Source organism: Tetrao urogallus, assembly GCF_951394365.1.
Source record: "Tetrao urogallus genome assembly, chromosome: 2".
NCBI lineage: Eukaryota > Metazoa > Chordata > Aves > Galliformes > Phasianidae > Tetrao > Tetrao urogallus.
Window position 1 is genome coordinate 103,154,357 of NC_136814.1, and position 22,296 is coordinate 103,176,652.

Consider the following 22,296-nt stretch of genomic DNA (forward strand, 5'->3'; position numbering starts at 1 on the left):
AAAAGTGGCCAGGCACTGAAAACCACGCCTCACAGGATGCTTTTCCCTAGCTGTAGGGTTGAGAGGATTGGCGTAGTGGTGCAGCTCTTTTCACTTTTGGTGCCAAAATCACTGTCTGACATAAGTGAAGCTCTTAAAATTCGTTTGGTAGAATTGAACCATGGACTTTGTCCCAAAAACTGTTCAGTCACATCTGTCACCACTTTTGTTAAAGTGTTTTGTTTTTGTGTTTTGCCAAAAGTGCATGCTAAAGTAATTCTGTAATGAAAATGAATGAAGGAAAAATCTCTGTTGAACAGCTAGAACTCTTCTCACAAAAAGAAAGCAGTGTTGAGTGCTCTTATCAAATCATCTTCCTAGAGGTGTGATGTGTGCCTTGTCTCATGATGCATTTAAAGCCAGTAATGAGCTGAAACTCCTGGAGTAGGACGCGAGTTTGGTGGCATGTTATTCATTTCCTCTGGGCATACATTGTGCACGTTGATGGGAAAGAAAGATTTTGTATTTCCAGTTTGATTGCAATTCCTTGCTTTTGACAGGTAGCATAGAAGAGCAGTGGTCTTTGGAAATTCAGGACAAAGGCCGAGTTACTTGTCCTACCTGCCGGGCTGTGGTGAGAAAGACTGTAGAAGGACTGAAGAAACACATGGCAAATTGCAGACAGGTGAGAACAAGGGAGATGTTTTCTGTACTCTCTTCAGCTTACTGATAGATGTGCCTGCACGTGGATTTGTGTTGCAGTTAAAACCATTTTTGTCTCATTACCACGTCTCTGAGCAAGAGACTTTTATCTGTAGAGGCTGCAGATGGTGCTTCCAGCTCAGTCTGTCACTGGAGTTTTGGTGTAGTGACTGCAAGTACACCTATTTTCATTGCTTCCTAAATTGTACTCTCTATAAAATGTATTTTATTTTTAATGGACAATTACCAGGCCTAAGTACAGCATTCTGCTCTTGTGCTCCTTTCTCCCAGAAACTTTCCCACTGCTTTGGTTAATTTGCAGTTACACACAAGGTGTCCTTATTTATTTGTAGGAAACATTTGCATGTCATCACTGTGGGAAACAGCTGAAGTCTTTAGGAGGAATGAAATACCACGTCATGGCAGACCACAACAGTCAGGTAACACGGTTACTCTACGTCTGAAAGTCTGACAGGGGAGATGGTCTTTTAATCCTTCCCTGATACACACAGAAAGAGAATACTGTGGTTTCTATCAAGTGTAGCTTCTCAAATCTCATTTCATCTGTATGCTTGTGATTTTAAGGATGCAGATCTGGAAAACAGTAGTAGGTTAGCAGAGATGGTAGGGATGCTGCTTCTTTAAAACAGCAGATGAATTTTATGCTTCATTGTTCCTCAGACTGCATTTTTCAGTCCTTTGGTTGAAAGTAGCTGTTTTTCTATATTCATGGCAGATTTTAGTTCTTTACAAGTTCAAAGGTAAAAAAACAAAAATGGAAAAAGCCGTTTTGTTTTTGCCTACTTGCTGTAAAGATACAAGTGCTGCAGTCTGTTTGTCCTCTTTGCTATTGCTGTAGAGAAGGTAATGTCTGCTGGTGTCACTGTGAAGCATAAGAACTTTTTTTCTTTGAGAAGTTCGGATAGTATTTGGAAAAATGCATCACAGTTGTGATTCAACAGTAAATGTTAAAGATGTAGGGTAAAGGTGAGTTAGTGCTTTCCACAGGCAGGAGGGGAGTAAGAAATACACACCCACATCCATCCCAGCAGCTATAGCTTGAAACTACATGCTGTCAAGTCCTTATTCAATCACAGCTACCTGCAAAGTGGTTTTCAGGCAGTTCACTCCCTTTAAAGGCAGTTCAGTTTTTCTGGGATATAGAGGGGGTCACTGTATTAAATCCATCTCTGTAAAATCACAGTGCTGAGCATCCTGCATTTGTCTTTCATCCTTCTGCTGTTTTTTAGCCAGTTGTGAAGGAAGGAGGAGAATTGGATGAGCAGCTTGAGAGGGACCGCCTGCGGAAGGTTCTGAAGCGTATGGGAAAGCTGAAGTGTACAAGGCAGGTGAGCTGCATTGTCTTAATCATTCTGAGTTGAACAGCAGCAGATGCATGAACACGTAACACTGAAAGTTCTGCTGGATGTGCTTTCAGTGCTGATAAAAGATGACTGTTTCTATATCCTAGCTATGCTTTAAAGACAGGATAGTCTCTTGAGAAGCTTGGAAGGAATGCTGTGTTACCAGGAAATCAGTAGGAGGCATGGAGAATTTTCTCTAAACAATTATGAAGCACTGAGCTTAGGGAACAAATTTTAAAATAACTGATGCTTGATGGGAACCTCTGAACTGAATAAACAGGAGTCCAATGAATGCTAGTGGAATTAATTGGAAGCTTTAGGGCTTTGCTCTTGACTCACTTAGGTGACATTCTCTTGCCTGTACCAGAAAACTGATCAGCTTTGCTTACTGTCTGATCCCCATTTGCACTCTGAAAGAGAGGATTACTAGGCTGACTATGAAAATAGAGGCTTTATTTTTGATTTCCTAATTTTTTTCAAATGGCTTCTTTAGACTGATTGTGTAAACATAGATTGAGCAAAGCTATGACTGAGCTTCAGAAGAGCAAGCTTCTGCCTTTTTAAGAAATAACCAGACAAGCTGTTCATGCCCCATCCCTGGAGGTGTCCAAGGCCAGGTTGGATGAGGCCCTGGGCAGCCTGATTTGGTGGGTGCCACCAGCACGTGGCAGGGGGTTTAAAACTGAATGGGCTTTTGGATCCCTTCCAACCCAAGCCATTCTGTGGTAAGTGCTTTCAGGTGAGGATGTCAGGGAGGAGGAAGTTAAAGGATAGCAACTTACCTTGCAACAGTATTGCAGACTGTTGATGGAATAATGCAGTTGTTAAAGTTGGAAGGGTTCTCCTGAGATCATCTAGTCCATGCCTTGGGCTTCAGAAAGGTCATTTAGAGGTCCTTGAGTATTTGGTGTTGATGTCTTCAAGGGGGGATTAGAAGGATATTGATTTCTTTCCTGTGTGCACCAAAAGTATTGCATTAATGTGTACTTCTTTCCTTCCTTAGTTGTTTGTAATAGCTGTAAAGATGTAAGTGATGTCTGCACGAACTGTTGGAGTTTATTGCCTTCCTCTGCAGTTTGAGATGTGATCTGTATTCTAGGAACTCCTGAAAGCTTTATTTAGGATTTCCATAATGCTGCCTTCTAGACATTTCAACCACCCAACCAAGTGTTGGCTCTTTCTCTGCCCACATCCTCCATTTGTATCTCAAAATCTTGGTTTTGTGCATCCTTCTTCAATGTCTTCTTTCTTTACTCCTTGTACTGAAATTTTCTGTTCCACGCTTCCCACAGAGAAGTTCTTAGAAGCAATATCTCCCAGTTGCAGTCAGCTCTTTATGCCAGATTTTGTCTAGTTAGAGATTAAAGATCACTGTTTGATTGTCAGGAAAGCTGGTATCAGCAGTGCTCTTATAATCACTTGGAGAGCATTTGATCCATGTGTTTTTCTTCCACGTTGACAGGGCTGCACAGGCAGCTTCACTAGCATAATGGGATACCTGTATCACATTAAAAAATGTGGGAAGACTGCTTCTGAGCTGGAGAAAATGGCAATGAAGTGCCATCATTGTGAAAAAGCATACAGATCAAAGGCAGGACTTGTATACCACCTCCGAGCTAAGCATGGGCCGGTAAGTGCTGATTGCTGTAGTTATCAGAACAGGGATGTGATGTTTCAGGCCAGCATGTGCAGAGAAGGGCCACAAAAATGACCCAGGGGATGGAACACCTCTCCTATGAAGACAAGCTGAGAGAGCTGCACTGTGCAGCATGGAGAAGAGGAGGCTGTGAGGTGACCTGAGAGCAGCCTGTCAGTGTGTAAAGGGGAGCTGTGGGAAAGAAGGGACAGACTCTTTAGCAGGGGCTGGGGTGATAGAACAAGGGGAAATGTCTTCAAGCTTGAAAAGGGTAGATTTAGGTTGGATATAAGGAAAAAGTCTTTTACAGTGAGGGTGGTAAGGCACTGGAGCAGGTGCCCAGAGATGTAGTGAATGCCCCGTCCTTGGAGACTTTCAAGGTCAGGCTGGATGTGGCTCTGAGCACCCAATCAAGGGTAGGTGCCCCTGTTTGTTGCAGGAGGAGTTGGATTAGATGACCTTTGAGGGTTCCCTGCTACTCAAACAATTCTATGAAAGCAACAGCTGTGTACAGAAGTGAAACCAAATATAGAATTCATTCACTACTTCCCATCAGTAGGCAGGTGTTTAGCCATTTCCAGGAAAGCAGAGCTTCATCGTTTGGAGCAATTACTAAAGAAGACAAATGCCACCACTCTTAACAATCACCCCTTCTTCCTCTCCTTAATTGCTGAGCATGATGTCATGCAGTACAGAACATCACTTTGGTCAGTTAGGGTCAGCTGCCCTGGCTGTGTTCCCTCCAGCTTCCTGTGCACTCCCAGCCTACTCACTGCTGGGTTAGCATGAGAAACAGAAAAGGCCTTGCTGCTCTATAAGCACTGTTCAGCAATAGCCAAAACAGTGGTGTCTTATCAGAACTGCTGTTCTGATAGACAGAGTACCCTACAAGCTGCTGTGAAGAAAATTAAGTCTGTCCCAGCCAAAAATGATACACGTGTAACCTTGTGGAGCTTCCTGTTGTGTTGTTGTTTGCTCTTAGAAGAGTCATCACTGGAACAGGGGTGGCCAACAGGGACAGGGAGGTGATTGTCCCCCTCTTCTCTGCTCTTGTGAGGCCCCATCTGGAGCACTGTGTCCAGGTCTGGAGCCCCAGTACAAGAAAGACAGGGAGCTGTTGGAGAGGGTCCAGAGGAGCCACAAAGATGATCAAAGGACTGGAGCACCTCCCCTACAAAGACAGGCTGAGGGAGCTGGGCTTGTTCAGCCTGGAGAAAAGAAGGCTGCAGGGTGACCTCAGTGCAGCCTTTCAGTACCTAAAGGGAGCCTACAAACAGGAGGAGAATCAACTCTTTGCAAGGGCAGATAACAGCAGGACAAGGGGAAATGGTTTGAAGTTGAGGGAGGGAAGCTTTAGGTTGGATGTCAGGGGGAAGTTCTTTACAGAGAGAGTGGTGAGGTGCTGGAACAGCTGCCCAGAGAGGCTGTGGATGCCCCGTCCATCCCTGGAGGTGTTCAAGGCCAGGTTGGATGGGGCCCTGGGCAGCCTGGGCTGCTATGAAATGGGGAGGTTGGTGGCCCTGCATGTGGCAGGGGGTTGGAGCTTCATCATCCTTGAGGTCACTTCCAACCCTGGGCATTCTGTGATTCTGTGAACATTACAAGCAACGCTATTCTTGTTGTCCATGTGGCTTTTACAGTGAAAGGTGTGGTAACCTTTCAAGATGGTGGCTGTGTGAAACCCTCTGCATGAGCCCTACTGCTGTGTCAGTGGGTACATCTGGGGATTTGTCTTGGTAGCTAGTGGGATGCATTTCTGTCAGTGAACCACAGCTGCTGCAGCATTTCTGTGAGGGATTTGGCTGAGCATTTATTCACAGTATTTAGTGTAGCTGAACTAGGAATTGCTGAGGAGGCTTTGTTTTTTTCCCTTCTTTATTTTTTTTCTTAACCTTCATTGTAGGTTACCTTTCTCCATGAAGAAAGAACAGAGAGCCTGAAAGATGCAAAACGGGAGCAAAGTAGTACAGGTAGAGTTCAAAGGAGATCTGCAAAGGTGGCAATCTACTATCTCCATGAGCTGGCTGGAGAAGAGCTGGCCAAAGAGTGGCCCAAGAGAAGAGTGCCGCAGGACTTGATTCCAGATGATAGGAAGGTACAAGACCTTAAAAATGCTATACAGTGTTTGAATCTTTCTCCCTATCAAATGAGTCTGGTAGTGCTATCTTCCCAGTGCTGCCAGTATTTACTGGCCCTTGGAATTTAATACTGAGGAAATGATATCTTGTGGAAGAGGTGAAGTTTTTCACTCTCTCTGATCGTAGATTAAGCTATGACTGCATTAGCAGTTACTCTGGTGTAAGTATTTTATTCAGGCAGGCTGTAATGGCTTTACAGCTACAACAGCAATAGTACTTTAATTTCCAGTAGTCTCAAGTACGAAAGCAGTTATAGGCAGCACGTTGATCACAAGTTAGAATTCTAGTATTTAAGGGGGTTTCCAGATTCAGTTGTGTTTGTAGATGGGTGGGAGAAGGTTGTTTATGGAGAGTTTGGCTATTAGAAGTGCTGTTTCACTTTCTACCATGTCACAAAAACAGGGAGAGGAAAGGGATGTGTTTGTCACATTGTGCAGCTAGCTTTGCTTTCAGCTTTCAATTCCACCTCTTTATCTCAGCTGAAATACACCCGTCCTGGACTGCCCACGTTTAGTCAAGATGTGCTGTGCAAATGGAAAACAGAAATAAAGATGTACCGAAGAGTCCACTGTCCAAATCAGGTAATTCTTTCTGAAGACTCAAAGGGGGCTGATTTCAGGTCTGTATGAGCCAACAGCTTTCCACAGCCCTGAAACTGCAGTTTCTGTCTCTGCAGGAGAGAAATTCTGCTCCATTTCTGTATGGTGGTTCATTGTAGCTAAGACCCTGTTTGATCCCTCTGGGGATGTTTGTCCTCTGAAAGCTATTAGCTCTGAAGAATTAGACAGCTTTCAGGCCCCACTGAAGGAAGCTGTCATATTGATGCATATGATGTGGAGTGCCAAGGATTTGGATACAAAGATTTCCCCCTCCCTGTCCCACTCACAGCGCTCTCCTCAGTTTTCAGGCTCATGTCATTACCAGCTATAAGAATCACAGTATGATGTCTTATGTTCATTTACCCCCAGAAAGCAGCTGTGCTACTTCACCAAGCAGTAACCCAGAAGCATGCCTTGCACTTAACCTCCTGTTTCAGGTTCTGAGCTGTCAGCTGAGAATAATCTAGTATCCTGAGACCAACGCCTGCAGCTCCACATGGGGTAGGCCTTAAAGCTGCCTTTTAAGTGGGACCATGATGTTACATGCAGCAGTTCAGCTCTGTGCCACTAGATACAAGGTCAGGGCAGGAGAGGTTGTAGTGTCGCCCTCCTGTGACATGTGCTTCATTCAAAACAAATCTATGATCTTACTCAGGCTCTTGATAGAGGGTAATTGTAACTCACTGAAATCTTAAGTCCCCTGTGAAGGTCTTTATAAGATGCTTTCTGGCTCTCTACGACTTGATATCTCCCTTCCTCTTCCTGTCTTATACCTTTGGGTATTGTGTTCCAGATAATAAGACTCTCTTACCTGGGAAGAAGTGATTTCTAAGGGAAGTTTTGCTGACACAGACATTTTTTGCCATTTCAGGGTTGTGAATCTGCATATGGCACTCTCTCAGGACTCAAATCTCACCTCGGCACATGTACCCTGGTTGGTAGCATTCCTTGTACTCACTGTCTTTCATACCAATATCCTGCCTGTCCATCTGATTTATCTTTGTTCAACTCACTGTCCTGCCATCTCCTAATCAGAATTTCTCACAATTTGAGTGCTTCTCTATGTGCCACTGGGGTTGCCATTGTAAACACCGTTTGCAGGAAGGAGGGAGCATCTTAATGGTATGCATTTTAGTGAAGCTGCAGTCCTACCTTTAGACCCCAAAATGCAAGAGCATTTTTTTACAGGTACAGCACTAGAGATCTTCCTGAATCTCACAGGGTTGTTCTATGCTTTGTGGATGTAGCTGGTCTATCATGTCAGTGTTCCTGTACAGATAAAGCATTGTCTGGTATGAATAAGAGATTCTATTTCTTACTGCTAGGTTACATCTGTACAAGACAGAAGTGCATTATATGGGTGTATCAGCCTTCTAGGGAGCAATTGGTGATATATTTCTTTGTTTTGGTGCCAGGGAGATTTTGTGGCTGGCAAATATAAGTGTCTCCTGTGTGAGAAAGAATTCATTTCAGAGAGTGGAGTCAAGTATCATATCAACTCTGCACATGCTGAGGTAAGGCAAGCAGAATTGAAGTCCTCAAGCCTTAGTTTGTGGGGAAGGGTCTTGGGAAGGCAATGCCTAACCACCAAACCTATTTTACTGTTTCCTTGCTGCTGGCAGTGGAGCCTTGAGCTCAAGTGGCATTTGGTCGCTTAAACATTCTTATGTGTTGGTCTGGGGAACAAATGTTGTGTCATGTCACAGGTCTTGTCTTGGGTGGTTGCTGTTCAGTTTAGTTTTTCACCATTTTGTCTGCCTTTAGGCAGCCAATTGCTAAATCAGATCTGACTGTTCTGAGATGGACACCTGATGAGGAGCTTCAGAGAGCAGAGCTTTGTTAGTTGCTTTTCTAGATCTCATGTTTCAGTAAACATTTGTCCCATGGATTCAACTTTCACTGTAAGTCCTGCTAACCTTTGTGCGGTGTTCCCACCACCAGTACCAACCTGTTGCCTTCTAACCCTCCAGGACTGGTTTGATATGAACACAAATACCACCAAAAGCTTTGAGAAACTAATGAAAATCCGCCAAAGAGAAGAGCAGAGGAAGCAACGGAAGAAACATCCTTTGACCCAAGGCAAAAAGAAGAGAACTGGGTCCTTGGCTACTAAGAAGCTCCCCAGTGCCAGACCTGAGAAAATGAGAAGTAAGAGAGGCCGTCCAAAGCAAGTGCGCAATGAGAGCGAGAGAAGTGAGGAAATGGAGCCTCAGGTTGCACAGAGAGACAAATTTCCAAAATCCAGCCACAAGCGAGGCCGGAAATAAACCCTAGGAGAAGGGAAGAAGTAATTCTAAATCTTTTCAGTTACAAGCTCTGTTTCTTTCAGTCTCATAACCCACAGCCTCATAACCCACAGGATTAACACAAGCAACTGAATGCCTTTGGGACTGTGACTTCATTCCCTCTGTGATGCGTGTTTTGGAACTGTTGCATCTGGTCAGTTGTGAGAAACTGTGAGCCAAAGCTGTGGTACAGAGACAGTCTGTCCCGGTTTAGGAGAGACAAGGGGATTAGCAGTGTACCCACTGTGGTTTTTGCTCTGGTTGCAGTCTCAGTTTGAGTCACATTAGTTGCTTGTTTAGGACTTCCAGCACAGTAGCTCGTTTTGTCATCTTCTTCTGATGATGGGTGAGATCAGGGTTCTTTTTAAGCAGTTCTCTCTGTAAGGAGCTGGCTAGCACAGTGTTTAGATCACTTTAAGATGCTTATTGCACAGTATGCACACAAACTAAGCAGTGCTGTGCAAAATGGAAAGGCTTTAGCTTGCCTGGTTTATTCTTTCACGACTGGGCATTGAATGGATGAAGAAGCTCTTCCCATTCTGTGAGGAATAAATATTCGCTGGCCTTTGGAGACCCTCGGTGACAACATAATAAAGATGGCCTGCGTAGGCCCTCTGAAGACAGCTTGTTTCAGACTCAACTGGGAAACAAACTTGCTTCAAGAATGGTACATATCTACAATTGCAGCACTGGTAATGCTGCAGCCTGGAACCCCTTGAGCTGCCTTGCCCCAGTGCACTGTGCTTTGTCATGCTCACATAGTGTCCTCTTCTCTGCAAGTGAGTACTGTAGATTCTTTCTTTGTTATACTACATATTTCTTTTCAATACTACCACTGTTATGTGGATGAGATATTTTAGCAGTGGCTTCCCTGCGTGGGAAAGAATAAAAGAAGGGGGTTAATTTTCTTTTTTTAATTTTTAAGTCACATGTTGGTATGAATTCTAGGGCATAGGGAATATCTTCTTGTGCTCCAGAAATGCACCAGGTATTACAGAAACTAGCACGAAGCAGCAGCACGGGCAGGGCTACTCTGTCTGTCAGAGAATGTATTCTCTCCGTTATCCAAAGACCCAGTATCCAGGAAGTTGCAAAACTTGACCTTTTTCTTGCAGGTTTGCCAGCAGGAGAATAGACAGGTGGCTCCATGCTGCTTCCCTGTGAATTTTCCTAGGCTAACAAAACAGGCAGCTGGTGCTTAAGTTCACAGGGAAGCCATTGCAGTGCTTGGTGGACAGGCAGATTGACACATGCGTGTTACTACCAGAAGTATATTGGCCCTGGTACTGGGAAGCACTGCCAGGCTGTCCTTGAGAGCTGCCTCTGCACTAAGCAAAGCAGTAAGTAGTGAGACAGCACACAGTGCTCCATTGTGATTGGCGTAGTGGTTACACTGCTGTGTTTGCTTTTTTTAAACCAGTTGTCACTCTGGTTGCAGTACTGCACCAAAAGTATAAACGTGTGGAACTTCTTGCAGGGTGTACAAGGCTTGCAGCCAGAGGGGCAAAATAAAAATGTCACCAGTGTGAGAACGTGGTTTCTTGTCCGTTTGGTGTGTGGTGTTCTTGGCACCATCCCTACCTGCACAACACACCCCAGCCTGCTCACTTGGTTGTCATGCATGCTTACTGATGCTATTTGTTTTTCCACCCCCATTCCTCTTCAGTGCTGCCCTCTGCACAACTGTGTTTTCACCAAGTTTACTGCCTTACTGATGGGCAACAAGATAAGCCCCTGCATTAGAGGAGGCTTTCCTTAGTGGGTTTTGGTCTATAGTCCTGTTTGCTGTCACTTTTAAGCCATTAATCAGCCTTGCTTTCTAGCTATGGGTACTTCTTTGTGACCATCTGGATTCTGTATTTACATCAGGACTGTATTCCCCCCACACTATGTGATGTGTGGAGAAAAACATCATTATCCAGTAGTCTGTCCACAACCTGTTCATTCTCAGCTCTGTGTTAGGGCAGCTCATCTGCTGTCTTGGCTCAAGCTGATGAGTTGGTGGCACTGTTTCTGAGGAGTGTAATCTGTTTAGGAGCACCTGCTTCCTCCTGTAGGTGAACTAAGGCAGGCTACCCAGCATGCATGCAGCATACTGCTTGGAGGCATGGGAAAATCCAGGCTCAAGGAAGGGACTGAAAGTGGGGAATTCACGTTTGTCATGTGGATCTAGGCTTAATAACATATAAAAGTTGTACTACAGCCTACCATGCTAAAAAGTACTGTTTAAGCACTCGTGAGTCTACAGTTCAGTCCTTTGTCAACGGTTCAGTTAGCCCAGCCCTCTGCAATTGCAGGTCAATAACACTACCCCAGCATATTTGCCCTGGCAGTTACAAATAGAATTTGAGCATGCATATATTTAGCAAGAGGTCAGTTTCAATGTGAACGAAGTGACAGAAGAGACCAGCTGGTCACCAAGTAGTTGTTCCTGTGATTCATTACTCCAAAAGCAATGTGCCTTACTTCTCATTGGGATTGTTTTCAGTTTCAGCTTCTGCATCTGTTGTTGCTCGATCCTAGTAAATCAGATAGCCTTTACAGTATGGGAAGGTTCTTCCTGCGTCTTTTCGATCAGAAATAACTCCATGTAATTTTCTATATGAGCTAAAGAGGTTTTCTAGTCTCATTCAAAACAGTTTTCTTTTGTTGTTGTTGTTCTGATTGTTGCTGATGTTTTATGTATTTAGCAGTGCAGAGACAAGAAACAGAAACCAAATGAAGTGTTCTGTAATAGTCTTTCTAACGTAGAATGCAATGATGATACTGCTCTGCTCTTAGTTACCTTTCTTTCACCCCCACAACTGTTTCATTATGCTGTTTATGTTCACTTTGCAACCTGCTCTATTAAATATCATTTTCAGTTCTGGAATTTGGTTGGAGGGCCTATTTCCTTTGTTTGTAGGAGTAGACATTTGCGAGGTTTCAATCCAGGCAGCACACTATCCACTGCTCTGCCTCTGTACGACACTGCAATACATTTCACTGCATAGCAGAGGCTGTAATTCAGCATGGTTTTGCTTGAGCTACCCTTTGAGGTGACTCTGTTGTATAATTTCTCATTGCTTTCATTTTCCATCAGCTTTTTTACCCTGCAGATTTGCATTGTAATTGTTTTATATTTTCATTAGTATTGTTGTTTAAAAGTACATCAGACAGCTGCAGACTCTGGCAAACTCTGGAACAAATCCTTATTTACAATATTTAGTAACTAGCATTTAAGATACTGCACACATGCTTGTATGACATATGGGCAAGAACAATGCCTTACAGAAACTGACCGTGTCAATAGTTACTTTCACCAACCCAGACTTGTAATTTAATTAAAAATGTTTACAGAAATCTGTTCTGTGTGAAACCATGTTGGTTGGTTTTACTTACGATGTCGTTCAGTGTCAGTTTTGCTGTTGGTTTGGTGAGAAGACTTCAGACTGATGAGCTGTGAGCGCTCTGTTTGCCATCATTTAAATATTGGCACAGTGCTGGCTTTCATTCCTTGTCCTGAAGAGGGGGAGAGAAAACATGGAGGGTTTGTTTTTTGTTGTTCTGTTTTGTTTGAATGACAACGAACTACAGAATCACAGAATGGCCAGGGTTGGAAGGGAGCTCAAGGATCACGAAGCTCCGACCCCCTACCACAGGCAGGGCCACCAACCTCCACATTTCATACCAGCCCAGGCTGCCCAGGGCCCCATCCAACCTGGCCTTGAACACCTCCAGGGATGGACGGGGCATCCACAGCCTCTCTGGGCAGCTGTTCCAGCACCTCACCACTCTCTCTGTAAAGAACTTCCCCTGACATCCAACCTAAAGCTTCCCTCCCTCAACTTCAAACCATTTCCCCTTGTCCTGCTGTTATCTGCCCTTTCAAAGAGTTGATTCTCCTCCTGTTTGTAGGCTCCCTTTAGGTACTGCCAGGCTGCAATGAAGTCACCCTGCAGCCTTCTTTTCTGCAGCCCAGCTCCCTCAGCCTGTCTTTGTAGGGGAGGTGCTCCAGTCCTTTGATCATCTTTGTGGCTCCTCTGGACCCTCTCCAACAGCTCCCTGTCTTTCTTGTACTGGGGCTCCAGACCTGCACACAGTGCCCCAGATGGGGCCTCACAAGAGCAGAGAAGAGGGGGACAATCACCTCCCTGTCCCTGCTGGCCACCCCTCTGCTGATGGAGCCCAATTTACAGCAGCTCACTTCTGTACCTGCATGGAATCCTTCCCGCTTGTTTCTAATATCTCCCACGGTGAGCACAGCACGCTGTGCCAGACAGGCTCTTCCATGGGTTCCTCGCAGAGGCATTATGTGTACCTTGGATGTTTCTCTGTGCACTGTCACGGGTAGCAGTTCTTGAAGCAATTTGGACCTCAGTGATGGCAGTGACCTGCACAGGAGGTGGCTGGAGGGATGATGTCACCCTGGGACACTGCCTGGCTGGAATGATGGGCATAAAACCAACACCACTAAGCACGATCAATTTCTCAGTGTTACTTGACTGAAGGCCAACTTTCTTCAAAATTAAGTAGGTCAATTTTGTAATTAAAATACAGCAAGATTAATAAAGAACTGGGGGGGAAGCAGGGATAAATTCAACAGCACTGCTTATTAATTAGTGCAGTGTCTCTTTATGTATGTTGTATCAGTTTCAAAAATCCATCTGATCTACTCTTATAGGTTTCCTAAATCACAGAATCAGAGGATCGTTTCGAGTTGGAAGGGACCTTTAGAGGTCATCTCATCTGACTCCAGTGAATGGGACGTGACAGAGCAGCGTGGTGGTGCTGAGCCACCTACCAGTGTTAAACCACCACACCAGGAGTTGCTCCTGGCCACTGCTGGAAATGAGTCCTTTTCAGCCAAGAGTTAATGCCATACCTACTTTCTAACTAGGACATCTTTGATTTTATTCCTAGCTATTTAATGTTATGCAACCTCCCTCCCTAGACCAAAGGGCCTTTAACCTTCAGCACATTTTCCCAGCTCTGTGTGTGCAGCAGAAGACAACCTTTAGGTTTCTTTTTTAAGAGCTCGAGCTCTTTCTGTCTCCTTGTGAGACGTTTCCCATTCCACAGATCTTTGTTTTCTCTGTGCTCCCCAAACGTTCACGTTCTTTTTAGGTGAGACTCCAGGTCAGTTTCTACATCTCCCATGCCTGCTTTTCCCATCTACAGACAGAACAATCTTCACAGTTTACATAACCACAGAGGATGATGTGTGTCCCTGCTGCCCTTGAATCCCTTTCAGCCATTGCTTTGCAGGATGCAGGTTTAGCACAGCCTGCTTTAAACACGTCAGCTGTGCCTACACTAAGAAATTAGAGAAGACCAGAGACCATAGCCAAGCACTGAAGTCTGACCATCCTGGCTGTTTAATTGGGGTTTAGCCCCATTGATGCTTTCCCACACTATCTCCAGGCACTCTTCAAGACATCAGCATCTTGCAGTCTGGGTACACGCATCCTATTCTGAACAATTTAGTAGCTGTGGTAGGCATAACTCTTCAGCTGACCCCAGGGCCTGGAAGTAGTAGTGGGCACAAATGCATGAGCACCATTTTGTCCAAGGGATCCAGCCTGTGAGAGCCTTGGAGAGCATCCCTGTGCCCCACCGGTGGTCCCAGTGGTAAATTGTAGTTACAGTAAACGTGTGTTTTGTGTTTGGATGGGAGGGCAGCTCTGCAGAGAGCTTGCAAGGGTGGGAATACTGCTGTGTGAGGAAGCAGGCTCCCCTGTCATCAAGAATGCCCCAGAACAACACAGCCACAGTGAGGATTTGGGCATCAGCAAGCTGAAAATCATGATAGCTCCAGTCCTCTGCTGTACTTCAAGCACAAGGTCCCAGTCTATCCGAAGGTACTGCCCTCCATCCCTGGCCTCCTCAAGACAGGTCTTTATGATCTCCTGAACAAAAGTGAATATTCTTCAGATCAGCCTGAATCTGGACTTGGAATCATAGAATCCTTACAGTTGGAAGGGACCTTGAAAGGCCACGTAGTGCAACTCCCCTGCAGTGAGCAGGGACACCCGCAGCTCCCATCAGGGTGCTCAGAGCCTGATTGAGGCTTACCTTGAAAGCCTCCAGGCATGGGGCATCCTCCACATCTCTTTGTTTTTTTCTTTCCCTTTTTGCTTTGCCATTGTGTTCTGAGCTAAAGATTGCAATGGAGAGGTTGTTATTCATTCCCTGTTGCAATTAAGCTTTCAATGAAAGTAATACATTGAATTGAATACATTGAATTTTGGCACATATGCAATTGAATATTTAAGTTGTATTTAAAAAAATGCCTATTTTAAAAGGCTTGATAGCCATTAAAAGTGTTCAGTCATCTCTGTCTTTGTAGTCTTTAAGTACTTAGAAGTGCAGTGGAATAACCCCCCCTAGTTTTATAATAATACTTTTAAAATAACACTTTTCTGTCAAATTGCTTTTCATTTTATCAGGCTCTTGGCTTCAATGCCTTCATGTGGTGTAAATGCATCTAAAGAGGGGCTGTAAGAAAGAAGGGAACGAGTTCTTTGGCAGGGTCTATTGTAACAGGACACGGGGAAATCATTTTGAACTGAAAGAGGGGATATTAAGACTGGATATAAAGAAGTTTTTTACAATATCATCATAGAGTCAGAGAATGGTCCTTGAAAAGGAGCACAATGCTCATCCAGTTCCAACCCCCTGCTGTGTGCAGGTCACCAACCAGCAGCCCAGGCTGCCCAGAGCCACATCCAGCCTGGCCTTGAATGCCTGCAGGGATGGGGCATCCACAGCCTCCTTGGGCAACCTGTTCCAGTGCCTCACCACCCTCTGGGGGAAAAACTTCCTCCTAAGATCCAACCTAAACCTCCCTATGGTGGTGAGGCATCGGTACAGGTTACCCAGAGGCGTGGTGGATGTCCCTGCAGACAGCTGAGGTCAGGCTGGATGGAGCTCTGAGCACTGAGGGAGCTGTGGGTGTCCCTGTTCATTGCAGGGAGTTGGACCAGGTGGCCTTTAAAGGGTGTCTTCCAACTCCAACCATTCTATGTTTCTATGAAACAATCTGGGAAGGGGTGAGTGGTAACATTATTCGTCAGGGATTCTCATACCACTGGATCAACAAACAGGGCATCCACGTCTCAAACACCTTATGCTGTGCGGTTGTCCCATCTTTAAAAAATGATCGGCTAGGAAATATGGTAAGGATCCACCGTGACACAAATGGTGCAGTGTGCACGCATAGAGAATAACCATTAGCTCTCTCTTACAATAGAAACTGGGAAGCACCAAAAGAAGTAATTGGGCAGCTGGTCTAAACCCAACAGAATAAATTACTTTTCACATTGCACATAATTGCATAGCAAAATTCTTGGCTTCACCGTACCCTACGATAATAAAAAGTATTGATGTCTGTTCTTGGGCAGCACTGAACATCCCCCAAGCCAATTATGGTAAAAAATTACCATCTCCAAATGAACAAAAAAAAAAGGAGATCAGGAGTTATTAGTGACTAGCAGAAGGACTTCACGTTTCATAAAGATTATAATCTCAAAGGGTTGCTATCTACCACCTGGTGATGGAGCTGAGCCACATATTTGAATCATAGACTTGTTCAGGTTGGAAAAGACCTCTCCGATCCCCAAGTCCAGCTCCAGCCCATCCCACCATGCCCACCGACCACAGTGCTGCATCCCCACAGTTCTGGAACACCTCCAGGGAAGGTGACCCCCCCACTCCCTGGGCAGCTGTGCCGCTGCAGCACTGCTCTTTTGGAGGCAGGAGTGAGGCTGTGAGGTCCTTCCGTCCCAACCGTGCTGTGATTCTATGATACCAAATGCAGACAGGTGAGGGGAATGGCTGGGCAGAGCCCCATTGGGGTCACGACTGGTGGTGTTATTGGGCCCAGCTGGGCATACAGTGCCTCTCCTGCCAGGCAGGGAATGGAACACAGCTGACACAGGCTGCAGCACTGTGGGGATAACATCACTCCAATTTTGAAGAAAGGGACAAAGGGAGAGCTATGGAACTACACCTCTGTGCTGGGATACGATGGAGTGACAGCATCAATGACAGAGGGAGGGCAACTGATGTCCTCTGCCTGGCATTGTGCACGGCCTCGGATGTTGGCCTGTAGATGTTGGCTGCCCAGAGAGGTTGTGGATGCCCCGTCCATCCCTGGAGGTATTCAAGGCCAGGTTGGATGGGGCCCTGGACAGCCCAGTCTAATATTAATTGGGGAGGTTGGTGGCCCTGCATGTGGCAGGGGGGTTGGAGCTTCATGATCCTTGAGCTCCCTTCCAACTCTGGCCATTCTGTGATTCTGTGGTCCTGCACCATGTCCTTATCTCTGCACAGAAGAGATGTGGATTTGAAGGCTGTAGATAAGGGATTGGTCGCAGCGGGAGGCTCTGTGTCCATCCGGGTGGACGAGCGGCGTCCCCATAGGGGTCAGCATTGGGATGGGACACGCTCGGGCAGCGGGCCCACGGGACGCTAACGAGGTTGAACGAGGCCAGAGGAGCAAAGCACCGCGTTCGGATCGGGGCAACCAAAGACACGAAGATTTGAGAACCGGGGAACGACGGCGGAGGGCGCTGCGGTGTCGCTCGGGGTTGCGGGGCGGAGCCGGGCCGGGAAGGGAGGGAGGGAAGGAGGGAAGAAGGGAGGACCGTCCCGCCCCGACACCCCCGCGCTGCGGTCGGGGCTCTGCCCCGCTCCGTCACCCGGCGCAGGGAGCGGGCCGGTGCCAGGGCTGCCGCCCGGGGCAGGGCTGCGGTCCGGGGCCGGCCCCGCCGCCATGGCCCGCTTCTCGGCGTACCTTAACCCCGTGCTGGTGCTCTTCAGCTGCGATCTGTGCCTGGTGCGAGCCAGTAAGTGCTGCCGGGGGACGGGATGGAGATGGGGATGGGGATGGGGATGGGACGGGTGTGGCAGACAGCGATGCCCCGGGGCTGTCCCGGGAGCTGTTCCCCGTGAGCTGCCGTGCCTGCATCCTTTCGGCTGTCCCCGCGCTGCTGTCGGTTCAGACTGAGGTGATGCGCTTTAAGCCGGGCGCTGCTCTCCTTCCTTCCCCGACTCACCTCCATGGCGATGCCTGCCGCCGTCTGTTGGCCCATTCTGCATTGCTACGTCCTGGCAACCCGTCACGGCGGAATGGGCTGCTTCATTCTGAGCTCGGCCCGGTGTCCGTCCCCTGTTGTCCCCTGGCAGCCTCGTTGCACAACGGGAACTCCGGGGCCCGCGGCATTTGGGAAGAAATGCAGTTAAAAAGTGACCCCTCATCTTCAGGTGTATGGAGTGAGGCTGGCTGCCCTGCCGCAGGGATGGATGGCTTGGACCAACATCTGTGCCCTTGAGCAGCAGTGCCAAGGGCACAGGTCCTCCTCCAGAGGCACAGCAGGACGGGGAGAGAGCGTGTGGGGCTGTGCCCCATCCCTGTGCCCAGCCACGTCCACCAGTGCTGCTACTGAGGTGCATCTGTCCAACACCTCCATGGTAACAGGAAAGGGTGCTCCAGGCCATCAGCCTCTTTTTGTGATGCTGCCCCATTCTTTAATAGGGTTTTAATCAGAAGTGAAGTTGAATAGCTTATAAATGATGCAGGATCATTAGCGCTGGATGCAGTGTGTGGGGCTGAACTCTGGGAATGGCATGCCACAGAGCCCAGCAGTCTTAGAAGAGCTTGGTGTTAGGTGTTTTCTAGAGTCATATCAGAGTGCAAAGGTTTTGCAGCCCTGAAAAGCCCACTCAGATCTTTATAGAAATAGAAATCATAGAATGGCCTGGGTTGAAAAGGACCTCAACAATCGTCTGGTTCCAACCCCCTGCTGTGTGCAGGTCACCAACCAGCAGCCCAGGCTGCCCAGAGCCACATCCAGCCTGGCCTTGAATGCCTGCAGGGATGGGGCATCTACAGCCTCCTTGGGCAACCTGTTCCAGTGCCTCACCACCCTCTGGGGGAAAAACTTCCTCCTAAGATCTAACTGACTGGAGAACATAGGTTTAATGTGGGGATCTTCCTGTGGTGAGAGCTCTCCTTTGGAGGTCTTGTTCCACTGACATTCATCTTGTGTATCCTTGGGGTTTAACATTGTCTCCGTGTTTCCAGAGTGAACTCGTAGAGTCACAAAATCATTCAGGTTGGAAAAGACCTCTCACATCCCAAAGTCCAACCCCAGCCCACCCCACCATGACCACATCCCCACGGTTCTGGAACACTTCCAGGGATGGTGACCCCACCGCCCCCTGGGCAGAGGCCATTACCTCTCATCGCATTATCTGGTTCCAACAGCTGACTCTTTCTGTCCTCACTCTTCCTGCTAAGTGTGCAAATCCCACATGCTCATCGTATGTTCTCTGCAGCAAACCAACCAAGTGACTTGTCCCAGTCCACGTGGACCCAGTAGCGTGGATCATGGATCATTGCAGTGACCTTGCTCTCAAACTGTAGTGACTCAGTGCCACGTCTCAGCATCCCCAGCATGAAGCTGGGCTGGGCCATGCTGTCTTTCTGCAGAACCTAGAAAATTCTGCAGGTTGCATACGTAGACTCTTGCATTGCTGACATGTCAGACCTTTAATTTCTCTGCAAATACGTCGGGCATGTGCAGACCTTCCTTCATTCTGTTAGATGTAAAAGTCCACCTAATTTATTATTGTGATGAAGCATCAGGTCTTGTTCTCGGCCTGAGGCCAAATGGCAGCAGGATGTGGCCACATCCTTAGCACTGAGCTCACACGTTCCAAAGAGCGTAGAGCACATCAGGGCTATGTGTTGGGAATGGCCCATGGCTCGTGCTGAATCCTGAGCCGTGTCCCTGAAGAGTTTGAGCATGTGCTGTCCAGTTCAGACCTCAGTAGTTCCAGGGGCTGAAATGACAAAACAGCAGCAGTGGTGCAGCCCGTGGGTCAATCCAAAGGATGGCAGTGGCTCAGTGTTGCTGTCGGCTTTTCAGCTGATGGCATTGCACTGTCAAAGTCAGCTCTGCCCTCTGCACTGGGCTTTCCTCCCCAGTTTGGGGCAGGGAGCAGCACCAGGCAGATGAGGTGCCCAGGCAGAGCTCCGTAGTGTGTTTATTCCAAGCTGCCCCATTTTTCTGTCACAGTTGATATATAAATACTGTGTCTGTGCTGCTTCCTACGCAGCCCTGGGTGGTGTGCCAGGCATTCATGATGTGCACATGCACAGGGCAGCCCCAGAGATTGGAGGATCCTCGTTTCACCGTCACAGTTGTGGTTGAAGTGCTGCATTAATGTAGGGCTTGTTTGGACTCAGAGCCCCACAGAAGCGTGGGACTCTACTACCAAGAAGCTGCTGTGTCTGGGCTGAGCAGCAGCATGCCATGCCAGGCAACCCTGCTGCGACTCTGCAGGATACTTTCCAATAAATGAAAATCTGAGCTGCAGTGGGCGAATGCTGGAGAAAACCCCCGTGGTTGGAGGGAAAGGGAGGGACGAGTGCCTTTTCTGACAGGTCTTTTGCTTCTCTCCCATCGATCCACCCCTGCTCACCCAGACAGGCCGCCATCCCCCGTCAATGTGACTGTGACACAGCTGAAGGCGAATTCTGCCACCGTCTCTTGGGATGTGCCAGAAGGAGACGTGGTCATCGGCTATGCCATCCTACAGCAGGTACCCAGGCCGTGTCCCCGGGGGTCCCTCTGGCCGCACAGAGATGCTGCGGAGCGAGGTGCCGGCCCACCCCAGGGGTGGAGGATTGCCTGGGAAGGGAGGAGTGAGGGCACTGCACTCAGCAGAGCCCTGCAGGCAGGGTGCAGCTGGGATCAACTCCCTGGGGGATGACAGCTCTTCACTCTGGCAGCGGCAGGATGGTCAGATGCAGCGCTTCATCCGGGAGGTGAACACCACCAACCGGGCCTGCGTGCTGTGGGACCTGGCAGAAGATGCCGACTACATCATCCAGGTGCAGAGCATCGGCCTCTATGGGGAAAGTCAGGCCAGCAAGCGCGTCCACTTCCGGACTCTGAAGGAGACCGACCGCCTCCCCTCCAACAGCTCCAACCAAGGTGAGGCATTGCCCAAGTGCCACTCGTGGGGCCGTCTCCTTTCCACTTCGCAGCCACGCTGTGCCTGTTGCCTGGGGTTGCCTAAATGCTGACCGTGAATCCAAGAGAGATGATGTGCAGCGTGGGTCTTTATGGAAAGCCATAGGCTGCATGCCTTGTTCCCAGTCAATATTTGTTTGTCATGGGGAAGTGGGCCTCTCTGTGTAGCTCCTCAGATCCTTGAATGATGCTGGTTATGAGGTGGGTTCTGCTGGGAGGGTGATCAGTGCCAGCCCTGGCCGGCTGCTCTTCTCCACAGGTGACATCACCATGGAAGGGCTGGATAAAGACAGGCAACTGCAGACAGGAGAGATCATCATCATCGTGGCCGTGCTGCTCATGTGGGCAGGTGAGTGCCACTAACAGCATTCCAGCAGGCTGGGACAGAGGCACAGTCTTGGGTCCACAGAGAGGATGGGGCTCAGAGAGTGCAGAGGAATGCTGGCATGGTCCTGGCATCCTCCTTCCTTGCAAGACCATTGGCACTGGTTCTTCCAGATGCTTCTGGTTCCATTTTCATAGAATCGTTAAGGCTGGAAAAGACCTCCTAAGGTCATCAAGTCCAACCATCACCCCAACCCCTGGGCCTGGCTGCTCTCCCACTGTGACAATGGGGAGGGGAGAAGGGGGCAGCCCCGAGGGAGTCCTTCATCCCTCCTCTTTCTGCAGCTGTGATCGCCCTCTTCTGCAGACAGTATGACATCATCAAGGACAACGACTCCAACAACAACAAGGAGAAGACGAAGCCATCCTCGGAGCACAGCACTCCAGAGCGACCCTCTGGAGGACTGCTGCGGAGCAAGGTGAGGGGGAGGGCTGACAGAAGGGCTGGCATGTAACATCTGCTGTGCCTTAGTGGCTGGTTCTTCTTAGAGGTTCTTCCTCTCTCCAGAAATAGAAAACACCCCAGTTTGTGTCCTCACCCCAAAAGCCGAGGACTAGCAGTGAGCCCTGGGGCAGTCTGTGTGCCCCATGTGTGAGTGCAGGAGAAACACCCATCGTAATGGCAGGACACCTCTGCTGGGATGGCTCCAATACTGCAGGATGGTAGCTGTCCTCTCGCTGCACAGCCAGTGCATGCCCCATCACCACCCCACACAGAGGCTACACCTCTTTTGCATCTCAGAGAGGTCAGCGCCTGACTTGTTCTTTGTTACTCAACAAAGACTGATTTATAACTCTGACAGAACATGCTCTAATGGGATGTTGCAGTAGTTTTTTCCCTTGGGTCTCATCTGCCGTCTCTATTCATCGTGCAAACTCCATTCATGTTGCCCACTGGCCTGATTATGTCTCCTTGGTTTCCAGGACTTTGAGGGCCAAGTTCTCTTTCCTCCTCCAGATTTCCCATCCCAAGATCTCCATAAAGCGTAGCCTCAAAATGTGGTTTTTTTTCTCCCATAGAAGAAGTCTCCCTCTGTCAATATAATCGAGGTGTAAGTGCAGCACCAGCTCTGTATCTGGGCTCCTGGGCATCACGTCAGAGCTAAAACAGGCCTTGGAAGAGGAGGCAGCACCAGGCAGCCAGCCTGGAACTCTGCATGCGAAGATCCACGTATCCGAACTTACG

The 22,296-nt window shown here is 47.9% G+C and overlaps 2 protein-coding genes across 2 annotated transcripts in view; both read left to right on the forward strand.

Annotated features, from left to right (window-relative positions):
• Nucleotides 1–8,685, forward strand: part of ZNF512 (zinc finger protein 512) — a gene marked incomplete at both ends in the record, with an annotated part of 15,474 nt that extends 6,789 nt beyond the window's left edge. The window contains 9 exons of the mRNA XM_079549997.1: nucleotides 540–664; nucleotides 1,035–1,121; nucleotides 1,932–2,030; nucleotides 3,508–3,675; nucleotides 5,585–5,776; nucleotides 6,299–6,400; nucleotides 7,290–7,352; nucleotides 7,834–7,932; nucleotides 8,389–8,685. Coding sequence (XP_079406123.1) covers nucleotides 540–664; nucleotides 1,035–1,121; nucleotides 1,932–2,030; nucleotides 3,508–3,675; nucleotides 5,585–5,776; nucleotides 6,299–6,400; nucleotides 7,290–7,352; nucleotides 7,834–7,932; nucleotides 8,389–8,685 — 1,232 coding nt within the window. The remainder of the gene's footprint in view (nucleotides 1–539; nucleotides 665–1,034; nucleotides 1,122–1,931; nucleotides 2,031–3,507; nucleotides 3,676–5,584; nucleotides 5,777–6,298; nucleotides 6,401–7,289; nucleotides 7,353–7,833; nucleotides 7,933–8,388) is intronic.
• An 8,773-nt stretch (nucleotides 8,686–17,458) lies between these two features.
• On the forward strand, nucleotides 17,459–22,166 carry FNDC4 (fibronectin type III domain containing 4; the record flags this gene model as incomplete). The annotated part of the gene is made up of 6 exons (XM_079550568.1): nucleotides 17,459–17,531; nucleotides 20,177–20,292; nucleotides 20,483–20,687; nucleotides 20,986–21,075; nucleotides 21,396–21,529; nucleotides 22,131–22,166. The coding sequence occupies 6 exons, from the start codon at nucleotides 17,459–17,461 to the stop codon at nucleotides 22,164–22,166; spliced, it is 654 nt and encodes a 217-aa protein (XP_079406694.1).
• Nucleotides 22,167–22,296: the final 130 nt, after the last annotated feature.